We start from the raw sequence: 23,086 nt of genomic DNA, 5'->3' as shown, positions 1-23,086 counted from the left end.
CTGGACGACCTGAAGCAAATAAGCTATGATGACTGTTATATGTTCATTTCCACTTCAGATTCTTTTTTCAACAAATCTGTGCCTTTTTTAGAACAGGCCTGAAGTTATATAGACCTTCATTATGACCAATAAAAGAACAGCTTTTAGTGTGCTGGGGGTTATATTCCTGTGAAAATTAAATTCTACATTCTCATCTGAGAAAATTGTATTGTTTGGAAACTACAAATGAGAACATAGTTCTACGAAAATTTGATTCAGTGATGACAGTCAACCTGCTGTACTTGTGCAAATTCCATGTTACAAATATTATGAATCATGGGTATTTTCTTCACCATACCAGTGTGGTCCGGCAGAGGGACTGTGTTTAAGCCATTATCATACTTCACTTGGCGAACTCATGGAAGTTTAAACACCGTATTCATAAAAATTTTGAGTGAAACACTTTATTTCTATGATTTTTAAAATAAAAGTAGCAAATCTGACATGTCAACTCAGTGATATCATTATCGTGTAAATTTCTTTTGCTTTGCATGACAGATGCAAATTTGAAGGTGAAAGGTTACTGGGTGAAATGTTACATAATCTCATTCTCCACCTAATTTTCCCCATCACTGCGTCAAGGCAACAAATGGGGTCAGGTACAGGTCATCATCCTTGGCCAAAACCTTAACAATGTGGTCTAATGACCCTGTACTAAGCGAGGTCAATTTATGGAGAATATTGGAGATAGTAACCACAACACTTTTTGTCGTCCATAGGACAGAAAACATAATTCTAACACAGTCAGTTCTTGTCTTACTCATGTGTTAATCCCTCGATGTACAGTGTTCCAACTGAAAAGAAATTTAACATTTGTATGAAGGTACACCTCAATATTGAAAAATCTAGAACTTTTTCTCACAATCTCTCAAAGAAGCTTAACCCTTTCACCCCCAGTTCCCTATGTACAGGTCCAACTCTACCATAGAAAACAATGGATTTTGGTCGAACTATGGTGGTGAAAGGGTTAATGGCATACTCTTCCTAAATCAAGATTAAAACCAAGGGATAACAGGGAATTTTTTGGTATTAAAGAGACAAATTACCTAAAGTCAACCTACATATGAAATTGGAAATACCTGCTGTAACCTAAGTTACGTTTTTGAGTTGAAAATTTAAATTTGCAATTTTCACAAAAAAAATCAAAATGGTGAAAACTTTATTTATTCCTGTAGCTTGAAAATACATCCACTGAAGTTGCAGAGCAGAAAAGTACTGTAAAAAATATGAAAGTTCAAATGAACGAGCCAAGTCGCATTCTATTGTGCAAGCACATATCTAATGAATTCTCAAAGTACGGGTACTTGCTTTCAGCACATTGATTTCAACGCCCTTTGCATAAATGTCCGTTGAAATAGTCAATACTATGAAAGCCACGCTACGCAAACTGGAAAAATATTGAAAGATGTTGGCAACTGTGCCCATTTTTGTATTAACGGACAAATTAAATAATGTACTATTTATAAAATTCATTGGAAAAGCACCATGGCCATTAACATTCTGATGTCTGGACAATTGTCGCTGGGGGAAAAAAGGTTGGGGTTATAACAGCTAGACCACCTTGTAACCAAACAAACAAGCAGATACTGTCTATTTATTTATTCCAAAACAATCCAAAACTGCATTTCGACAAAAATTATTGTTATTGCTGCTGTACACATACACTGATGATGACCTAGCAATTGCTACTTCACTACTTCATTGAATTTTTTTTAAACGATCCTATGTTAATTATAACATACAACTTTAGTAAATTTTACATCTCTGTTATTCATACAATTAGCCGCATATGAAACATACTATTCCTTAGTATCAGTGACTGGCATTTTCTACTCGCAAGATTAATGCATCAGCACGCAGTTTACAAAGAGCCATCGCCCGTACGAATCTTGCGTTTCCTAACAACATCCGCACTAGTTTGCTTTCTGTCATAGGCAAGTCCAAGGAAACAACAGATATCAATGAAGAGTTTGGTAGAGTTCAATCGCTCAAATCCAAATTCGCTGGTCGCATAGTCCCCAGGGAAGGTGTGATGGTAGTTGTGGAAACCTTCTCCTAGCGCCGTGACGACAACAAAGCTGTTCTCCGTCGGATTGATGAAGCGGTCGTACGGTTTGTTGCCGAACATGTGGGCTAAACTATTGACACACCATGTGACGTGAAGCGTAAACGCGTAGCGCATCAGGCCACACACATAGAAAGCATTCCATGTTGTTTCGCCCCAGTACCACGGCACAACGGTAGGCAAGATGAAGCATACCAAGATCACCGCTGGTTTGTAAATCCTGAAATTCAATAACAATAGAAATGAATTGAAACAAACTGTCCATCTTTTGCTGTTTATTTCTATAACAGAATAGTCAAGACTGATTGGCCACATGGAAAATTTGTTATCAAACTAAATAAGTGAGAGTACATTGAGCCGTGTAAGGAAGCAGGAAAGGAGCGCCCTCGTACTATGGATCTTGCAGTCTGCTTCACAGTACAAGCTAGTATTAATGAACAGAGAATGACGGAAGTTTAATACATGAACTTGCGGCCGGATGGCGCACCAACATTAATTCTTGTCCCAGAGGGTGTAACATGTCAAGGTTAGGCAACAGTCCTAAATCTTGTTTTCTCAAGTTCTTGTTGATTATTTTTTTACTTGACATATTGATCCTTTGTCCTTGTTTTGCAAATGTGTCAGTTAATTTGTTTACAGATACGGCTTTTAAAAAACACTTTTCCTCAATACATAGAGTGTACATGTAAATATATACTGTAACTGGCCATTAAAAGTGCAATTGGCATTTCCTCACAACTTTAAGAATGATGGCGTCAGAGGAGATGGAAAATATTGCAATATTATACTCTGAATCATGAAAGGAAGCTTAAGAGAGTCTCTTTATGTATTCCACAATGTAACAGATGACTGGAAATCGCAATTTTCCCAAAGTGGTATCAAATACTGTTTTATGGTGATAAACACAAAGTTATAAGAACCATAATGTGTTTGCATAAATAACTTTACAAAAATGCTATTAAAACACACTTTCAAGATCGGCATTATTACTGTGTCAAGTGGTAGCAACACTTACTTTCTCTGAATTCGTACGATAGGATCAGCTTTCAAATCACTCAGGTCTATGTTTCTGCCCTTCCTGATGACATCTGGGTGTTTCCTCACCAACAGCCAACCAACATGAGAGAAGAAAAAACCCCTCTTGGCGTTGTGGGGATCAGCATCCGTCTCTGAATACTTGTGGTGAACTCGGTGATCACGGGCCCATTCATAGATATCATTCTAAATTGGGAGAAGGAAAGTTGAAATGTAACTGTGCATGATGATTGCCTTGAAACAAGTGGAATATTCCATGTAACTCATGCCATGCTCTCCCTTGAAAGAATATCCCATGGGTATTCTATTTGACAAAGTTTAACTCTAACAGGAGTCCTATGCAGCTCCTTTAGGAAGTTTGCAGGATTTTGGTCGTAATTTTGAACACTAAGTCTAAAATTGTCCAGAAATCCCATAGTAGTCCTGGAGACACATTTTCGTCCTATGGTAATCTTCAATGATTCCTATAGGATATTTTTTTGACTGGCATGCGTTATACCTATATCTTCTACCACCTTGTCCCTGAATTGGATTTACCCTGCTTAGTTTGCATTCAGTTTTGAAGGCTGAAGTAGCACCTGACTAGAGCAGCTCGACAGTCTCTTTGGAATCTTTTATGAGATCCCTCCAAAACCAGCAACACAAAGTTTTGGCATTTTAGGGTCTTTTTGGGTCAGTGCAGGAATTTCTTGATATATCCTTAAGTCAGCCCCATTGTAATGCTCTCCCTAGGATCAAGGGCAAGCATGTCGGAAATTTGCATAAAATTTGCATAATTAATATGCATACATTAACATATATTTAATACATACACACATAAAAAACAGTCACTGCAAATTGTAGTCATTTAATATGCCTTTTATTTCACTTACACACTGCTGCATGAACATACATATCAGGGGCACCATGAACTGAAATAAATTCATACAACAGTCCAACTTCAGTTGTAAAAATTCAAACTCGTACTCTTCTTGCATGGAGAAACATTTGCGATGAAACATTGCGTCACTTGTTTACGAATTATACAGAGCAACGAAGCCACACAATCAGGGCTGTGTACCCCAGCGAGTTTTTGAGCACATATAACACGTTACGGTCACGGTCCCAATGAATAGAGGAACTGTTACGGTTTACCATAACAGAAAATTCAGACGTATTTACACGGATGATCGTCACCAAAATCATGAAACACCTGTCGTTTTAATAACTTGCCTCCTTAGCGAACCTGAAACGAGACCTGAACTTGAAAACAGCGCGAAACGCTCAAAGCCCACACATCGACCGCCATCTTGGAAATCGCCCGACCTGTTTAGTTTACGTCACATGGCACAGTAGACATCATTTCGCGACCAAAAAGTTAATCCAAACTCATGTTTTTTAAAAACTTTGTGCGACATAAAAAAAAGATGACAAGAATGCAAAAGAACGATTGCGGAATTAGCAAAAAAAAAACTTGTAAAATGACAGTGACCCCAACATCGCGAAACTAGGTCAAGTCAGCGTAGCGTAATATGACGTACACGTAACGTTGCAGCCCACGAACTCTACCGTTTGCTTGCTCTGATACTTTCACCGTTTGTCTCAACAACAAGAACAGAAAAATAATTAAAATACAAATTTACATTCGCAATGCTGCCATGGAGATTTCATGTAGACAAACCGTCATCAGGTATAGACGCCTTATAAACCTTTTTTGAGGGTCGCTATTTTGACCGATAGCTTTGACCACCAGCATTTTCACGGCGTCGACGTCACTGTAAATTCTCCCACGATAAACGGCCATTAACACGGCGCTCAACCAACATGATCAAAGTCACGGCCACACCGATGTGCTGCTCGTCCGTGTTTTTCAACACCTATGTACGTGTCAATTGATTAATGTAAACCCGTCAATCGACATGAAAAAGTCTATTCAGGACTAAAAACGATGTTGATAAGGCTAGTTTTGGCAGATGTCCCATGCCAATGGATACACTGAGCTGTCAAGTGGGGCTGTCAATCAAGGGTGTCGGGAAAAATCTGAAGCGTCACGGCATTGTAGCAAGCGTCACGGCAATCAAGGCAAGCGTCACGGAGACGTGATGCTTGAAGGGCCTAGGGAGAACACTGAGTCAGCCCCATTGTAATGCTCTTTCTTGAATCATATAGAAACATCCCTGTGTCACATAAATCCCTGTGTCACATAACTATATAACTATACTACCGGTATATAACCGTACAACTCCAGCCATGCACTATATAATATATAAACTCTTGCCATGTTCTCCCTTAGAAGAATCCTGATGGAAAAAGGCCGGCAGTTCCTGGCTCCAAAAATTTCTTACATAAGATTTTCATAATAAAAGTAACTTTTTGAATTCTCCTAAGCAACTTACCTGAAATGCCAGGGTCTGGATAAAAGCCAGAAAGAGACGAAGAGGAAATGTTGCTTTGTAAGTACGATGAGCCCACAGACGATGAGCACCTGCTGTGATCCCAGTGGCACCAAAGTAATAAAGGATAAATGCTGTGTGGAGAACAGAAACACAGATTTCATCAGGATAGAGATCGTCATCAAGTCGGACGATTGGTGAAACCAGGAATTTGAACAGATGATTAATACTTACAAAAACTATATGCACATGCATCTATAGAAGTACATGTAGTGTATGTTGTTATGTGTCAGTTTATCCACATGTATATCTATCCACCACTGCAACAATTATATTTTTCATATTCAATGTTCATATTCATATTCTTCAATTTAAATCTACAGAACATTGCAGCAGTCAGAAAACAACACTTTATGCCAGAATAGGACAATTATGACGTACATTTTAAACATCAACACCTTCCAAAACCCCTATCTCCACCTTATCCACCACACACAATGGAGAAAACCAAAACCATTGTGGTGATGGGAGCTGCTCTGCAAATATCAAAAAGGCAAGGCAGCTGTCACGCATCTCATGTAATGCAAGTGAACTGATTTATCTATCTGGTATTTTCTGTGCAGAGGAGAATATCTCAGAGATCTTGGCTGTCGTAATACAAATAACAACGTGGAAAGATCAGGAAAATTCAGCCTGCCATTTTGACTTGCTGCTGCTCAATGGGAAAACAAACTGTCAATCATCTCACATACATTAAATTTCACACGTTACAGATTCTTAGGAACTCTTTACAGAACAGGCAATTATGGACCTCAAGTATTTGGGAAACGGTAGAATATAGCAGTATATAGTGCAACTTCAACTGTGACACTGAAAGTTGCAGAAAGTGTCCAGCTTTTGTTTAGTTTCATGAGTATTAATTTGCTTGTCACAGAACCTATATGAAAGCACTTAATTCATCCAATCATCCATTACAATGATGAACAGACAATACTGCCACAGCCAATTGTTTTATGCTTTATAGGTGTCCCTGACTTGTACATAAAATAGTCACCCCTAACAACGATCAGAAGGCACAAAGTTTAAGACCGCATACTTGAAACGATTGCTTGGTTACAATCAGGGCACGTGAGGGTACAACCCAATAAAACAAAACAAACTTTTGCAAATGACAAGATTTCTGGCTCCAGAGTTCAGAGGGGGAAATGTTAATAAAATAAAATACAGCAAAACATATACAAAGTGTGTCTTAATTAAGAATAATTATAAACGCGGATTGATTGAAGATACAGCAAATTATAGTCATGGGGCGTTGGTTGATTATTCAGATTTGCCCTTATGAAAATTTTTAGCCTGCTGCACAGTGTTCCTGCACAGGTGCGGCACTAGTGCAACAGACAATTACTGTAACTCAACTGTAAGGCGACTTTTTCGCATGCAAATTAGCTGCTGCCGCACAGGCGCAAGAAATGATAAAAACAGTAACTGTGCGGCAGCTTTGTGCAGGAACTGTGCAGCAATATACAGCAGGTTGCGGCAGCTCTGCTGTAAGGCGATTTTTTTCTCATGCAAATTAGTTGCTGCCGCACAGGTGCAAGAAGCAATGAAAACAGTAACTGTGCGGTAGCTTTGTGCAGGAACTGTGCAACAATACAACAAGTTGCAGCAGCTTTGCTGTAAGATGATTCTTTTGCATTATACACATTAGCTGCACTGAGCACATATACTGTGCAAGAAATGCTGAAAACAGTAACTGCAGTAACTTTGTGTTGGAAATGTGGAAGCCTGTGATTGCACAATAGTCCTTTGAACTACAGAGTACCTGAAAGACTGTGCAGGAACTTCACAGAAATTGTGGCATCTTGCAGGACAGCTACCAGGAGTAGGTAAAATTTGCGGCAAATTATTTTGCATGTTACTGCAGATTTGCCGCAAACTACAAAATGCAAATTTCCTTCATAAGTTGGCATAATTCCACAGCAGTCAGCTCTGGGATAAAACTTTTACCAATTTCAGCAACAGTAAGAAAACGAAATACATTATTAAATAGACGAGAGATACTGAAAACCAAAGAAGCAACACAATTAAGTGACAGCAAAATTTCTTGTATTGTACCATAAGTTTCAACGTTTTTATCTTTTCCAACGATATAATACGTTCAGCTCAGATATGTACACAGAAGTTGTAAAATCGCTTGTGTAAACATGGCCAATGTTAGTGACACCGTTGAAAACCTGACAGACTGTGGAAAGCACAAGATGTGTTTTATCCAACTAAGCTCTGAAAGACCAGTTTCACAAGAAAAATGGTCAGCGCAAATGAAGTTATTGTTAAATAAAAAGACATAGAGAAAAAAAGATTAAATTCAAATTGTGGTACGATTTATTTTAAATGCCATGTTCATTTCATGCCACAAGTATCTTCAAGAGATTTTCTTTTGACTCGAGAAGTTTCATGTAACATTTACATTACTGTCATAGGCTGCGATTTGGCTTTCTGTTCTCTGAATTTCTTGTCCCTTCCTCAGTATGCATTCTGAAAAATACAAATCGTTCAGGGAAGAGTACTATAAGTCTTTACCGTTTGACCACACATTTAAACATCGCAATTTGATGAAAGACATCAATAATTATTTGAAAAGAGACAAAAAAGTTGAAAACTTGAAGCAAAAAATGCATATACATTTATGATTATTAAATTAATAATGATCAAATGTCAAACAGCGGACAGCTCGCCGTATGTTGTTTACATACCAACGGCGGCGACGGGCGACAATCTGCAAAAATCTCAGCACTTACTGTAACTGTTGTGAAACGAAAGTGAAATCAGTATGAATCAGTACTCAGCGAAAATTTATCTGTATCTAAACATAGCAATGCAACGATTACAGAACATTATAGCGATGAACAGACGGACGGTACATTGACTTACCGGTACATTTGAGAATGGCTCGCAGAGGCTGGATGATTCGATCCCGTTTCCGGTTGCAGGTCTCTCCGAACCGTGTGTACATACTTAGAAAACATAGTCAGCATTTTTACTGCTGTTCGCGTTCACAAATTTTGAAACCCGTCTATCTCTGGTGCTGTATACACGTTTTTCCAACACTGTGATATCATTTGCCTGGCGATTCCATAGAAAGATCATGAAATTGTCCACTAGATAACTCCCTAACAACAAGTACACAGCCGATGGTACCAAAATCTAACTTCGCGCCGATCAAGCCTCATGACGTTAACGGAAGTGCGATCTATAAATCATTACGCGATTTATAATGTAGTCCCGTTTTTAAACGTTGGAATTGACTCTACATTATTCACCAATCCGTTATGTTTTATACTTGATAGAGCACCCAATTTACAAGTATAATGAAACTGGTTATTTTCATCATAGAAAGACTCAAAATAGAGTAAAATTTCTTTCAACACGAAGATTCAATATCAATGCGCGAACTGAACTTGATGAACCGTGACCTCAGAGTGTAAACATGTCGGCTGCTCTCAGTCTCAGCATGGAGGTAGTAGAGAAGGAGTCACAACTAGGCGGAGATCAAAGGGACCATGTGTTTTGCCGCTGTTTGCCTTACTAACTACTCCATTAGCACCAACGGGACTTGCGAACGCGTTTTCTCGGATTTAGGAAACAAGATTAAGTTCATTCGGGGTCGTTCGGGTGTTTCGGCCGTCCCTCGGCAGTTGACAGATCTTCAAACATGGCGTCACGTGTCCAAGCGTCGCGTCGGGAAGTTCGAGTCGTTCCACTGATTTTGATGTACACGATGTTAAAGAGGTCGAGGAACAGATAATTGAGGAAGGGAGCTTTTGTATCTGCAAAGGCGCGAAGACTGAGTTGATGATAGCTTGCGATTTAAAAAATGCCATACATCGTAGGCAGCATTGTTAACACGCCAACTTTTTCCCAAATCCAGTTCTTGGTTCTTGCCGTGTTTTATCATGTTGTACTGGCATTGATGATAAGGTTAAATAAGAAAGCATAGCTTTTAACTGCTACGTCCATGACTTTAATGAATGGTCGCGATATAAAAACAACACGTACGATGCATTGAAACAAAGCGTCGCAGCGTCGCCTATGGCGTCGCTGGCGTCGCGTCGCGTCATTAAACACCCGGGAAACGCTACAAGTTTAACCCACGCTCACGGCAGTGCTGCAGTCCGCTGCACCATACTCAGTACATGATTGAAAAGTTCGTGATCAGAACTTCCATTCTAACATGGAAAGGTTCCTGCGATCGAATGTAAAGTATATAAAAAACGACGTTAAAATTACCCAGATTTTGAGAATGAAAAACTTAAATTCCTTGTAACTTCACTTTTCGTGGACGGAACGTGTCGTTTCTTACGCTATCATGACGCACTTGACCCAAGCTACGCAAATACAGTCTTTGCGCATGTGTTATGACACTGTGGAGAAACTGAGTCGCATTAGCAAACCCAGGTTAATTTCACTCGGTTCGGTTGCGAAGGTACCGTCGGCAACGCACATGGCGGGAAAGGGGTTTTAAACAATGGACATAAATGGATTAAACCAATGGTGAACAATAGTAATAAACGTAATTATCTCAGTTGTGACTCCTTCTCTACTACCTCCATGGTCTCAGCGATGGACGTTGGCGAAGCAGCGTATTGGATTTTCGTACAGCGGTCGGGATGGGGTGTGAAACACCCCAAAATTGTGCTCGGCAATTATCTAACGCTGAAAACATGGACAAAAGCATTGAAAATCAATCCAGTCGTAACAGAAAGCCAGATTTTGTTAGCGATGACCGGACACAAACTTTAATAGCTTCCAGTGCTGGGCACTGTAAACGTACCGTATATACTGTATACACTGCTACAGCGTGAAGTCTGAGCACGTCCACGGCCCTGCTTGGAGACAAGGTACTAGTAGCGGGTCCTGCGACATTAAAGTTTATTTGTTTGTTTCTACAATGAAAAGTTCTCATCTGTCGATATTTTTAAGTTACAGATTTGCAGTAACAAAAGTCTACGACGCGTCCTTACACAAGTTACAGACCATCATAGATTTCGTTCGAAACTTTCAGTGCATTTGGTATCACTCGCAGAAAATACAGAGTTTAACTTGCAAGTCAGACAAGTCCCTGTTTTAAAAATTTGTTTCCCTAAAAATTCAGTTGTCGATTGAACCCTGATTTACCAAACCAGATCGTCGAAGGGGTACTCATGTAATGATGTTACATGTCACTGCTGTATAATACAGATGTACTCTTTATACCATCATCCTGCAATGTTGTTGAGTTTAGGCCTGTGTCGCTTTCACCAGCTGAACTGTGCTTTAAAAGCTGTCCATTATCAAACAGTTTTTATAATTTAAAAGTTATAAAAATAAATGAATGTAAAATATAAATGAAAGGTCAGTTTTGTTTTCTTGAATATGACTGGTCACGAAGTGCAATGGTACACTGTACTCCCGGTAATGAAATAGTCGGCAATGTGCCCATCATGTGTTGCTCCATATTTGCAGCAATAACCAATAACAATCTGTATATGTTATGTCATTTCTGGCACACAAGCTGCACACTTTGATGGCCTGCTGCACACAAGCTGCACACTTCAAGGTCTGTTGTACACAACCTGTACACATTTTACATTTGCCGCACACAAGGTGTACAGTATGGAGATTATTGCACAGAAGCTGCACAGTTTTGTCTCCTGCTGCACAGTTTCTGCTCAGATTAACACTGTGCAGAAACAGTGCAGCTAGCTGAATTTTCCTGCACAGCCTCTCTTGCACAGCTTTCCTGTGCAGCACTAGTGCAGCAACTCTACGGCAGAGCTGCCGCTAGTCTACAGCAGAGCTGCCGCACAGTTTCATTTTCATAAGGGTTGATAACGGTCACTGGGTCATTTTTTTACAATTTATACATACGTTGCTGTGAAATTTGAACATGAAACAATACTATGTTGTAGAATTTAACAACATTAATCAGTTGATTACTGTATCACTCCTACTTGTGAAAAAATAACAGGGTATTTGAGGTCAGTACAGAGTATGGCAGGCAAATCTACAGCCCTTTCACCTGGATGTAGATTCCTTAGTTCTGGCCTCAACTTTGCCAGAGACCAAATGGTTTGCCTTAAAACAAGCTACCTGGCAGTTACCTACGTGATTAACAAGCCTGTAAGAGACTTGCACGATCATTTACATTTTTCTCTCACGGATGAAAAGTGAAATTACATAGGAATTCCCACAGTTCATCTTTTTGGACTTGATTTTGGTAAGGTCATGGTCACTAAATGTTTATTATCTCTGTTGGTGATCGAAGTCCATGCATTCAATGGAAAACTAACAGTGTTTACACATGTATTTGTATATGACAGAATAAACCATGATGAATGAATGTATCATAAAGCTTTGAGCAGCGTAGTTCGGCCGTCACTCCTAAGAGTCCTGGACTCTGAATCCATAAAAAATTTCAGTTTCCTGAAGTCACCCCGCCATTGATTTAACGATTTCTTGAGTAAAAGTAAGTGTTCTTGGGACAGAGAAAACTGTCAAATTTCCTATGCTGTTCCTTGGATAGCTAATATGACAATTGGGTTTATAGTATTTCTGGTATCTTGGATAAAAAATATTAAATTGAGTTTTTCACCTCTGGTGTCTGTGGTGTAGTGACTATAACAATAAATTGGAGAGGTGTGTTGATGATAGAGTAGTTCTTATTTTGAAAAATAGTTACAGTGGTGTATTATCATGGCCGAGTTGGCTCCTTGCCATTTAGAAGATTGGAATGACATCCATGATAGCAAGTTTACAAAATCTTTGGCCATGGTACGTAGTCAGGGTGTGTCTGGGTGCACGCAGTGTGGTAATGGAGGAAAAATTTGGGTTTAGTATGATAAAAGTAGGAAAAAGAGGCTCAGGATTGAGTGGGTAGCTAAATTGGTTCACTGAGTAAAAATCTGTATCAGCATGTAATATGAAATATAATAATACAGTGTTTCTGTTTTATGGGCTCTTGACTGTATGGTTATATAGGTTAAGTGTTGGTTTGTACCTGTACGCTCGGTGTTTGGTGATGACTTAACTTTGTGTCAGGGCGCACCTTCCTTATCTGTATGTGCGGTACATGAACAGGAGAAAACCTTAGAGATCCATAAAGATGACATGTTTTTAAATGGTCAGGTCAATAGTCAGGTGTGCTTTGAATTAAATGTGCATGTTTAACAATGTCTATGAATTTAAATGAAATTGAACGATCTGTCGTTTGAGTCGGGATTGTATGTACACCTGACTCCTACAAGTCATGAGGTACAATGATGAATTTTCAGTGAGTGTCTGGTTCTCTTTCCCATATACAAGTGGCATCGAGGAATGAATGCTTGTAAAAAGGACTGAGTTATATTTTTTAACAAAGATATCAGGCAAGAAGACTGAGAAGGGTTTCGAGAATGCCACTGTCCTGTTCTCAACTTTTCACTGTCGTCATTTATGTTGTTATTCTCATACAGGAAACTCAAATTTCCTTGTTTCATGTTTCAACGATGAAACTGTGACCAAATAATTGCAGCCTTTGCAGTGAAACAAGTTTGCAAAATTTGTGCAAAACATGCGAATAGGAAAATCTTCTGGCCACCCCCCAAAAAGAATGGTTATGTCCTCTGGAATGGTGATGGTAGACAGAAAGAATGCCCTGAAAATATTTTGCAATTTCATGATAATGGAGAAAATATCATATTGGTATGTAATCATTCATCCAATGGAGAATGATATTGTGTGCATTCCCTATTATTTTGTCATTTGCTGCAATCGGCATGATGGGATTAAAATATGCAAATGAGTTATACAAGAATGAAATTATCACCAACAAAAATACTGTGAGGGTTCATTGCCACATGATACTGGTACAAGCTGTGCATGTATCCAGTACATTCATCAGCAGTAAACCACATGAGTCAATGACCAGTATATTCAAAGCACCAAGGCCAGCCAATTCAATGAAAGTGTAACCATGGAGTTTTTTACATGTAACATATCCAGTTCTAAGGCAGTGTTTCATCTAGAAAGGGGGACGGGGGGGGATTCCCCCTCTGGTGACATGTTGGCACCCCCTAGTAATTTGTCAAGGGGGGACCAGGCCCCCACGAAATGATGCCATTCACACCATAGAGATACAAGTAGAACACATGAACTGGTGAAATCCCCCCTAAATTTTCTGGTAAAGGGGGAAAATCCCCCCTGTTAACACCATCCTGGATGAAAAACTGCTAAGGTATTTCAGATAACATCCAAATTTGGAGGGGAAGTGAAAGCGACCACCCTTTGCCACATCCAATCATCATAGCAAACAACCACAAACAACCAAACCTGGCAAACTCAGCTCCATGGGGTTACAAAGTTCCCTTCTCAGCAGTAAAACACAAATTTACCAATCTATCAATGATTTAAATATTGTTTCTCATTACCTCTTTCCACTGATACAAGGAAAGAAATTGCTGGCCAGCCAACAAACAAACTGCTTGTGAATACCTTTTTACATATAAGCCATCTTTGTTGTTTGCCTCTCTCTGTTGTACTTTGATAGGTCAGTCTGTAATGGATAATGGCTTTGAAGAGCTGAATATGTATTCCGCTATGTCCTTTTATGGTTGTGTTTGTTCATTTGGAGAAGTATCTCACACATATGATATCGTAACTCATGCTCTATATGTTGCTTGCTGTTGAAAGGAGTATATAGCTGTGATGATGTAATTTCTTGTGCAGAATTCACATCATTAGGCCAGAGAGAAAAGATTATTGTTCTTGATATTTTGGCAAAGCTATAGAGGCAGCGGGCAATGTATTTTATTTTTTTATGAACCAGCAAAATCTTCAACTAGACACATTGTTACTGATGACTTGGAGTCTAGATTTTACGAACTGTCCACAATAATAGAGGCAATACATATACAGGCTACAGGCAGCACTGTCAGAACAACTTCTGAGCATTACAACATGTGCCCAGAAGAAAAAAAATATCGTAAAAATATGCAAGACAAAAATGCCCTGAAAGTTGCCATATGCTTATATACATGTATATTTGCCATAATTTCAAAAAAAATTTCAAAATTGGCTAAAAAAGTGGCAATTCAGAGGAACAATTTAATTATTCTTCTGTGCCTTCTCTATACAGGTATTTGGAAAACCCTGGACACGTCATGGCACCCTATGCGGAACACTCCAGTCCTTTGACATATATCTATGTTTAGTAAACCACTGTACTGTCACCTTGAAAGATTTAATACCACGCCGATTGACAGAAGCGAGGTGACAGTTCAACGACCTTTTTCAAATCAGTATTGCATCACAGCAGGTTACCAAATTTCTGAGATCAAAATGTCCATTTTCATCACAAGCACAGTGTTTTTGTTCCGTTTCACTTGGAACATCACTCATAGAATGCCTTATGTTGTTGTGATATATAACTCAACCAGGTGTTTCTGGGAGCAATATCTTAATTAAAATGTTGTTGGATGGTACACTTACAGACTCCCCAAAATGGCATTCTTTATTGTAAAGAATGCCATTTGGGGGAGTTTTGTTCTGATATATAGATTTCTTGAAGACTAGAATTTTTCTTTTGAGTTCACAATCCTACCAATTTGGCTTGAAGAGATCAAAATTTACTCCCTGAAACTCATGAAGTTATATATTATCCATACAAAAATTTAAATAGTAATTTCATTGTTGGTCCATGAAACTTGCCCCTTTCACCACCATGGTTCAGTCCAAACCCATTGTTATCAATGGTGAGAATGGACCTGCTTACAGGGAATTGGGAGGGAAGGTTAAAAAAGTTCATGTTGCATATTTAGGGCTGATATCAATTGGGTGTGTGAATCTTACTGTTATAATTAAATAATAATAATAAAAGACTCCCTAAGTTGCTGTGAATAGTGACAATCGACCAATCAGATATAACCTTCCAAGCACGCTGCACATCAACAGCATATTTTCAGTGGCAGTGTCATGAAATTTGGCATGTACAGGCCAATCTGTCACCTAATCTTCCCAAACATCGTGTTTTATTTAGTCACATTGTCACATTTAAGCAAGTTGGCAGCATACCCGTAGATATGTTTCAAGATAAATGATATTTTTGTTTATTTTGAAGATTGAAGGTAAATAATTTAAATCTTGACAGAGATTTCCTGAAAAACAATGCAATGATGCAGAGGCCAATAATTGTGTAGGGGTCAAAGGTTAGCATCTGACGTGAAATGTCAGAATGGATGAACCTATGTGAGCCTAATCCTGCAAGGGAGATTTTTTTGCTAAAGGACATCAACTCATAATTTATGAGAGCTGCAATTCTCCTCAGTAATAGACCTGTTTGAGATTCTTCTGCCATAGCCACTTGTTGAATAAATTGTTTCACTTTTTTCTCCTTTTCAGATTTTTTGGTGCAGCGGGTACAGGCTCACGTACGTAGGTGTTATTTATCAGTGAAAAATGAATTACATTGTGTAAGACAGCAGGGACTCTGTAGTCTATAGATATTAGATGTATACAGCTAGTAGCACATGCTTATAATTTCAATTAAAATCACACAAGGGCTTTGTAGTTGTCCTCCAACTCAGCAACTGAACTGCAAGTATTGGCTGAATATTACCAAAATTGCAAATGTTTATGTTCATTATGAATTCATAATTTTACATCACGATCAATCTAGACCTCATCCCAAACAATTTATCGTTATGTTCATTTTGATCTTCTCATGGAAATATTAACCCTATGAGTGCTGTAATTTTTTCCCTCCAAAGTTTTAGTGCAAATTTTACCAATTTTTATGAATTTTTCATTATATTTTTTTGTAATTTTGGACCAAATTGACATAAAATTTCACTGGCTACACTTTTTTATCAAAATTTTGGCAAAAATTGGAAAAAAATTGTGAAAGTAAACATGCATGTTTTTGAATATCCATTGTGATTTCTGCAGTGTCATTCATTAACAACTCTGTCAGGGATGTTGGGCAAAATGGCTGACAAAAGGGTTTACCCAGGTGCATCCAATCTTGTGTGGGAATGAGTTTGACCAAAGTGTCACAGGTATGTTTAAAGATCTAGTATGAATATGAGTCAATATGAACATTCTGCTATCAGGAAAGGTTTGGCCTTTTATCATATTGCGGTCACTGTTTTGTGGAGTGACTGTGATCATATCAACCAGACTACTTGAAACACAGTGTAAACAGAAAACCCAATGTATAGCATTCTTATAAAACTGTTACATAATTTGTGGAAACTCCTATCAGATAATGCATTGTCTTGACAGATATAAGGTGCACACCGATTTGAAAAAATATACAAGTAATTTGATAAACATATAATTAACATATTTGGGAAGAAATTAATAATCAAAAGAGTTAAAAGAGAGCTCTGATGCAATTCTCGTAAAGTTTGTCATGTACAGAAACAATATTTGTTTTCCTTGTGGGTAAATACTGTACCAATCTAAATATGAATGGTGAGTATATGACAAGGTAAGTATATTCTCATAAATATGCATAACTTTGGAAAAATTTTGCAAAAATATTGCAAAATGTAATAAAGATGTTGAAAATGACAAATTTTGACAAACTGGTGTAAGAAGTTTCACATTGACGAGTTCAATGATTTGAAAATTGGTAACACACATAGAGCATCTTTGTCACATGACATTACGAAATGTGCAAGCACAGTATACGTATGCTAAAATTTTGAAAGTAAATATGCATGTTTTGAATATCCATTGTGATTTCTGCAATGTCATTCATTAACAAAAATAGAAAAACAGGTGTTGGTAAAGACACTTTTTATTCTTAACCTACAAGGCCACTTGTATTTTTCCTGATAGGGAAAAGTAACTTGTGCAAAAACGATGACATCACCATCATATGACCTACATTATTTGCATACAAAGGATATTGTACAGGGGAGCTGAGCCAGAGGAATACATTATACACACGCAGCAAGTGTATTTTTCCAATTGTATGTTTTTTTTGGCTTAGAGTCAAACTGAGACCTTGCGAAAGTGTCCTCATTGATTTGGTAATCCTGAAAACTTTGACATCACAATGCATCTTTTTGTTTCGTTGTGGCCGTCAACATAGCTTAAGAGAAATTATCCAAGGCAGTGGAGGTATTTGAAATGTCTTGACATGCATACTGGAAACATTATTGGCTTTCCTAAATTTGACTACTTTCCCAATCTGGATGAAGTGAACTGAAACCCATTACAACTCTATCATATGTAACTTTGACGTGTTTTCAAACTAATTTTGTTCTCGCTCTATATAATTTCTCTTTCTACTCCTTGTACTAACTCTGAAAACAAGTAGATATGCTAATCAAAGCAGCCTGTAATGTGTATAACATCCAATGTTATTTATTGTTGACAACTGAATTCAGTCATAGCTGGAATTTATTCATCGACAATAGCATTACATCCTATTGTAAATAATGCATTGTGTAGCCAAGCCTTCAAATTTTCTAAACGGAGAACAAATTATCCTTTTTTCCTGAAACAAACTTCACAGAAATATTACAATCACAAGTTACAGTTTTTGTCCCTTGGAATGGTTGTGACCATGATGGGGGTTGAAGGTTCATCTGTTAGCATCTATTTGCGACACAAAACAGGAAACCGGATGTTTCTTGCTTACTCACTGACATTGGCATTAATTTTGAGCTTCATTGTTCTTGACCATATTTTGATATTAGTGATTAGTCATTGCTCACTGCTAACTGTGATCGCAGAAAAGTTTTTTTTGTAGCAGCAATATGGTTTGTTTTGCAATGAGAAAAGTTACCGACTGATGCAATTTACGCAAACAGTGACATTGTTGACGGACGCACATTTCATGACTGAAAGTCATGACCATGAAAATCAATAAGAAAATATGATAATAGCCATATGGATATGTTTTATGTTTATCCATGAACAAGCACTATTACTAACTAAAAAGAAATCTGTTTTGACAACTTTAGCAATAGACACCATCACTTCTATAAGTTGCTCTACTTCCTTTAAATTTAGATACCAAAAGATTTAAACATATTTCCATATCATTTTGGCTTTTAAAATGATATTGGAAACAAACGAATCATGCATGGTTTAAATTTATTCAAAATTTTCAGGGGGAGCTTTGTTCTCGGTCTCTAAGCTCATGTCTCCTGTTCTCTATTTTCATCTCCAAATCTGCTCAATGTACGTCTCTGAGTCACCTTTGCCATTCCTTTGTCAAACAAATGAAAGCAAGGTTTGTTTTTTTTGTTACCAAAGCATAGCACATCTTGGAGAGACTGAAATTTCAAGGCCAGCGCAGGCCAGGAAAGTTGACAGAACCACTTTTTCCTTTCAAATTGGAAATGAAACTTTAAATGATTTTCTTGTGCATGCTGATTGAATGTTGTGCTTTGGTTTGTAAAATTTGTTCAGAATCACCTAAATAAAGATTATTACAGCGGATAGTCCTCCGTGTATGGGAGGGAAGACAACAGAAACAACTTTCTGAATGTATATTGTCACTTCGCATGCAAATTTCTTTATGACACACTGCTCTTCTGATAGGTCAGGAGTTGTGTGGTGTCAGCGGCAGTTCTTGCTCATTTGCATAACAAAGGGAAACCTAAACTTATGATGTAATTTTCCCCATTTGGGAACAAGACCTTTTCTCTACTCCAATAACCTAATGACATCATATGAGAACAGGAATGGCCCAGTTTGTTGGCCTCAATTTTTATCGAACTTTGATCTTGCTGTCGACTTGTAGTCCAAAGTTCTCTTTCAAGTATTTGCTATTGCAGTAAATATATTTATTTTTCCAAGGAGAGACAAACATTAAGTTCTTTCATTACACCATCTGCATTTTCACAACAACGTATCTCTCTTCTCCTAATAAAATTATTTCCTTAAAATGGGTATATTTCTTGTTCATAAAAAAGTAAAAGTTGTGATGCAGTTTTTTCATGCCTTCTTTCCTTGGATGGTGGTAGCTTATTCCGCAATATCAGTAGAAAAGATCCTTAAATCATATTCCTCCATCAGTTGTGGTTGATATTACTCACCCCTCCTATTATTTACAACAATCACTTCTTAAAAACTGACATGAATGAACAATCAAAGTCGGCAGTTGCACCATTCCGTTAATATTGCCGAATTAATGCTGAAGTACAGCCACCCAACACTTTCCTCCGTGTACTGTAGCTCGAGGTTTTGCCTCGGGTTGTCGGTTGGACCGTCGGCAAAACAAGACAAAATCTCGAGCTACTTTGCACTGGAGCAACCTAGCTCTAAAAGATGACTGACATAGCATGGAACACATATTTAAACGAAAGTATCGTCTTCCCAATTTCAGGAAACATAGTACCCGCGACATGTACGGGAGAGGCCTCAAAATTTGCATACCACAACAGTAAGTCGTGCACGGTAAATGCACCCACCCCTCTGTCAGGCATGCGATGGACTGGCGCGCATAATATCTCCACATGATTGGGCGACAGACATGTTACATAAAACATGTCTCAGGGTCAGTCGCACGGAATACGATAAAAGGATGCCGATCATTTTGCTCACAAAGAACCCGGCGTTATTCAAGACTTTTCAAGGACATGGAATAAACTTCGGAACTGCGATAGATCGCTCAAAAGGAGGCCGAATATTCACTGATTTAATCATTTTCCACAAGTTCAAGTCTGGCCTCAGGTACAGATTGTTTTCTTAAAAGAATCACCTGATCAAGTAATTGACATTCGCGGAATGACGCTCGCCAATGATTTGATGGGGATCAAGCGAATAATCTGCAATTTGACCGACAATATATTTTTATTTTAGATTATTACTGGCTTTTGTTATTCCTATAAAACATACTATGAAAGATAGGGTCTTAGAATGGCTTTGTTTATATATTTTGTTTATATATTTTGCTATGCTATTGTAAGTTTTTATATCCAAAAATATCAAACCAGTCCCACCCGGCCCTCCGTTACAGCTAGTCTACACGTTGCACGTGGGCTACGTGTCCATATCTGTATACAGTTGTTTATATATATATAGGTACGTACCGCTCGGTTTTATAATAATTCACACTCCTGCGTCCGCGTGTAAAGGTAACACGTGGTTGGTTTGAACAGCAGAACGCGCCCGGGTATGTATGTTCACCTGTGATAGGACTTACCGAAAAGCAACGTTTGCCACTTGCAGACTGGAAACAAGAAGACAGCATACACCGACGCTATGTGGAGAAGTCCCATCAAAATAACGTTTCTCCACACGATCGTGTATGTCCTCTTTTCCGGAGCATGGTAGTCGGCGTCATTGGGGATTGCCGCCTCTTCGGGTGATGATGCAGACCCGGTATCATCTTCCGTCGCGATCGTTTGAAACACGTCGTTCCTGGGAGGCATATTGGCAGCCTTGAAGAATGGTCTTCTGATCAGATGTGATGGATGCTCTCTCTCGTACGATATTATGAACTCTCCTGTTCCGGTGAAAATGTAGGTTGTTTTTCAGGCAAACTGAACTTTCAGGGTTCGGCTATTATGGCATGGGGAAGTACAGCCTCGAAATGCAACGTTACCATAGTTACGCTAGCATTGCAACAAATTATGACAGATATTTCTTGTACTTCTACCGATATTTCTACAAAACATGGAATATAGACCGTGTTTCACGTTCAGTTGCGAGATGTAGTGAAGCTGAGGATAGAAGGGTTTCTACCGATTCGTCTATTTAGTTTAGCCATAACCTTACTTGTATTTGGTATAATCCAAATCAGGTGACGGCAGTTTTCCAACGGGGGACGTCGAGACAACCAAACTGCCATAGTAGTGCGATCAGCTGACGAGATGATTGTACACATGGTACAGCTGCGTCACTTACGACTTTTCTTGCATACGTGCAGTTTGTTTGTGTCATGATTCAAAAATAAAATGCTGCCTAGTGTCACACTGCCAGCGGATTTCGCTCTCGGAACAATGCGTTATATTCAAAAATTGGAGAGAGAGAGAGCGACGTGTTTTCAGTGCGCTCAGCCAATCAATCACAATAGAATTCTCAAGCTTACATATTCCATGGTCAACATCCGTCACCATGTCGCAACTTTGCTACACAAAAAACCGATTTGTATAATCTTCATGACCAATGGCTCGAACCCCATGTTCTCAACCAAAGCACGCCTACACAACAGCACGGATCATATGTTAATGTGAGCTGTCGGATCCCTGTTGTTCACGTCATCCGACGATGTGAGGCTATGAGTGCTGAACAGCCGTCCCGTGTACGTTGAAGCGCTAAGGAGTTTAACTAACTAACTAACTATATATATAAATATATATATATATATATATATATATATATATATATATATATATATATATATATTATATATATTATAATGTACACACACTTTGAATTGCTGAAGTGCCTCATTTTGTCACCAGCATATTTACTCTGAGGCTCTACGTGTAAGTGCAGACATTTTTATTTCCGCAATATGACCTTTAATGCTTTAAAATATAACATTCGGTTTTATTTTCGACAAATTCAGTGCTTCTTATGATTTGTTCGTTCGGTTCGTTTATTCTAGTTTGTTATCATGATTCAGCCAACGAAACGTCTTCACATACAACTTGATTTGAAGTGAAGAAACAGTGTAATAGAGTTGGTGTTGTTTGACAGCATTTTTCATATGAGAGAGAGAGAGAGAGAGAGAGAGAGAGACAGAGACAGAGAGAGAGAGAGAGAGAGAGAGAGAGAGAGAGAGAGAGCATCGTGTAGGTCTTAATGCAATGGATAGTGCAACGTATGCAAGAACAGGACTAGTATATTCCCATATAATGCAATTGGATTTCGATAACTACATGTATAATTTGCAGACTGTGTCGATATCCCTGATAACGACAGGTTCGACAGTCAGTACAATTAGGTTATTAATGATGTTTTCAATATATTCAAAAGGTGACAAAAGTTTTGAAATTTTCAATGTGCTCGCCTAACCGCAGGTTGTTTGGAAACATTTTCCAACGGATGGATTGGACAACTCCAGTGTTATACAAGGGATACACCATTAGATCTCGTTAGTGGAGGCCACGGTGCAGATATGCATATTTTGCAACTTACAAAATTTGATAAATTATATGGATTTTCACATCTAGCGGTGCGTAACACCCCGGCATTTGTCGGCCTATCTTTATGAGAATAATTTCTTAATTTTCAGCAATTTTTTCCTGAGTTTTTTCGACTTTACCACCCCATATCAAAGATCTAATGATCCGACCTGTTCTTGGTGAATATTAAAAATCGAAGGGCATTGTCTAGTTGTCCATGTATAGTATCTGGTAATGTCGCGTTAATTTGGAACATATATTACCCTTGCCCTTGCTGCAGTACAGTATAGCTCAATGTTTTGCTAGGGGTTGCCGTCCAGCGCAAAACTCCATGCTACTCTACATATCCTGCGGCAAACCTAGCCCCAGCTCGGGTTATTGCCGACTTCTCCTCCACAAAGCCTGTGAGAAAAAGCTAGTACCGTGCCTTCTCCTCTGCCACATCCGTATTATACCGCACCGTACTC

General features: G+C 38.5%; 1 protein-coding gene across 1 annotated transcript; it reads right to left on the bottom strand.

Moving 5' to 3' along the window:
• Positions 1–427: 427 nt before the first annotated feature.
• LOC139122832 (acyl-CoA desaturase-like) lies at positions 428–21,401 on the bottom strand. Its single transcript, XM_070688639.1, has 5 exons — positions 21,265–21,401; positions 20,690–20,992; positions 5,515–5,645; positions 3,120–3,325; positions 428–2,324 (listed from the first exon to the last, which is right to left on the bottom strand). The coding sequence occupies exons 1-5, from the start codon at positions 21,371–21,373 to the stop codon at positions 1,901–1,903; spliced, it is 1,173 nt and encodes a 390-aa protein (XP_070544740.1). The 5' UTR covers positions 21,374–21,401; the 3' UTR covers positions 428–1,900.
• Positions 21,402–23,086: the final 1,685 nt, after the last annotated feature.

Source organism: Ptychodera flava, chromosome 22 (assembly GCF_041260155.1).
Source record: "Ptychodera flava strain L36383 chromosome 22, AS_Pfla_20210202, whole genome shotgun sequence".
NCBI lineage: Eukaryota > Metazoa > Hemichordata > Enteropneusta > Ptychoderidae > Ptychodera > Ptychodera flava.
Note: the sequence above shows the minus strand (reverse complement) of the source record. Positions and strands in the feature narration are given on the sequence as shown.

Coding starts and splice junctions, on each gene's coding strand:
- LOC139122832 (XM_070688639.1), bottom strand. CDS start 21,373: ATGTGTACAATCATCTCGTCAGCTGATCGCACTACTATGGCAGTTTGG. Junction 3,326..5,514: donor TCCAGACCCTGGCATTTCAG/GTAAGTTGCTTA, acceptor CTCCCAATTTAG/AATGATATCTATGAATGGGC. Junction 2,325..3,119: donor ATCGTACGAATTCAGAGAAA/GTAAGTGTTGCT, acceptor ATTGAATTTCAG/GATTTACAAACCAGCGGTGA.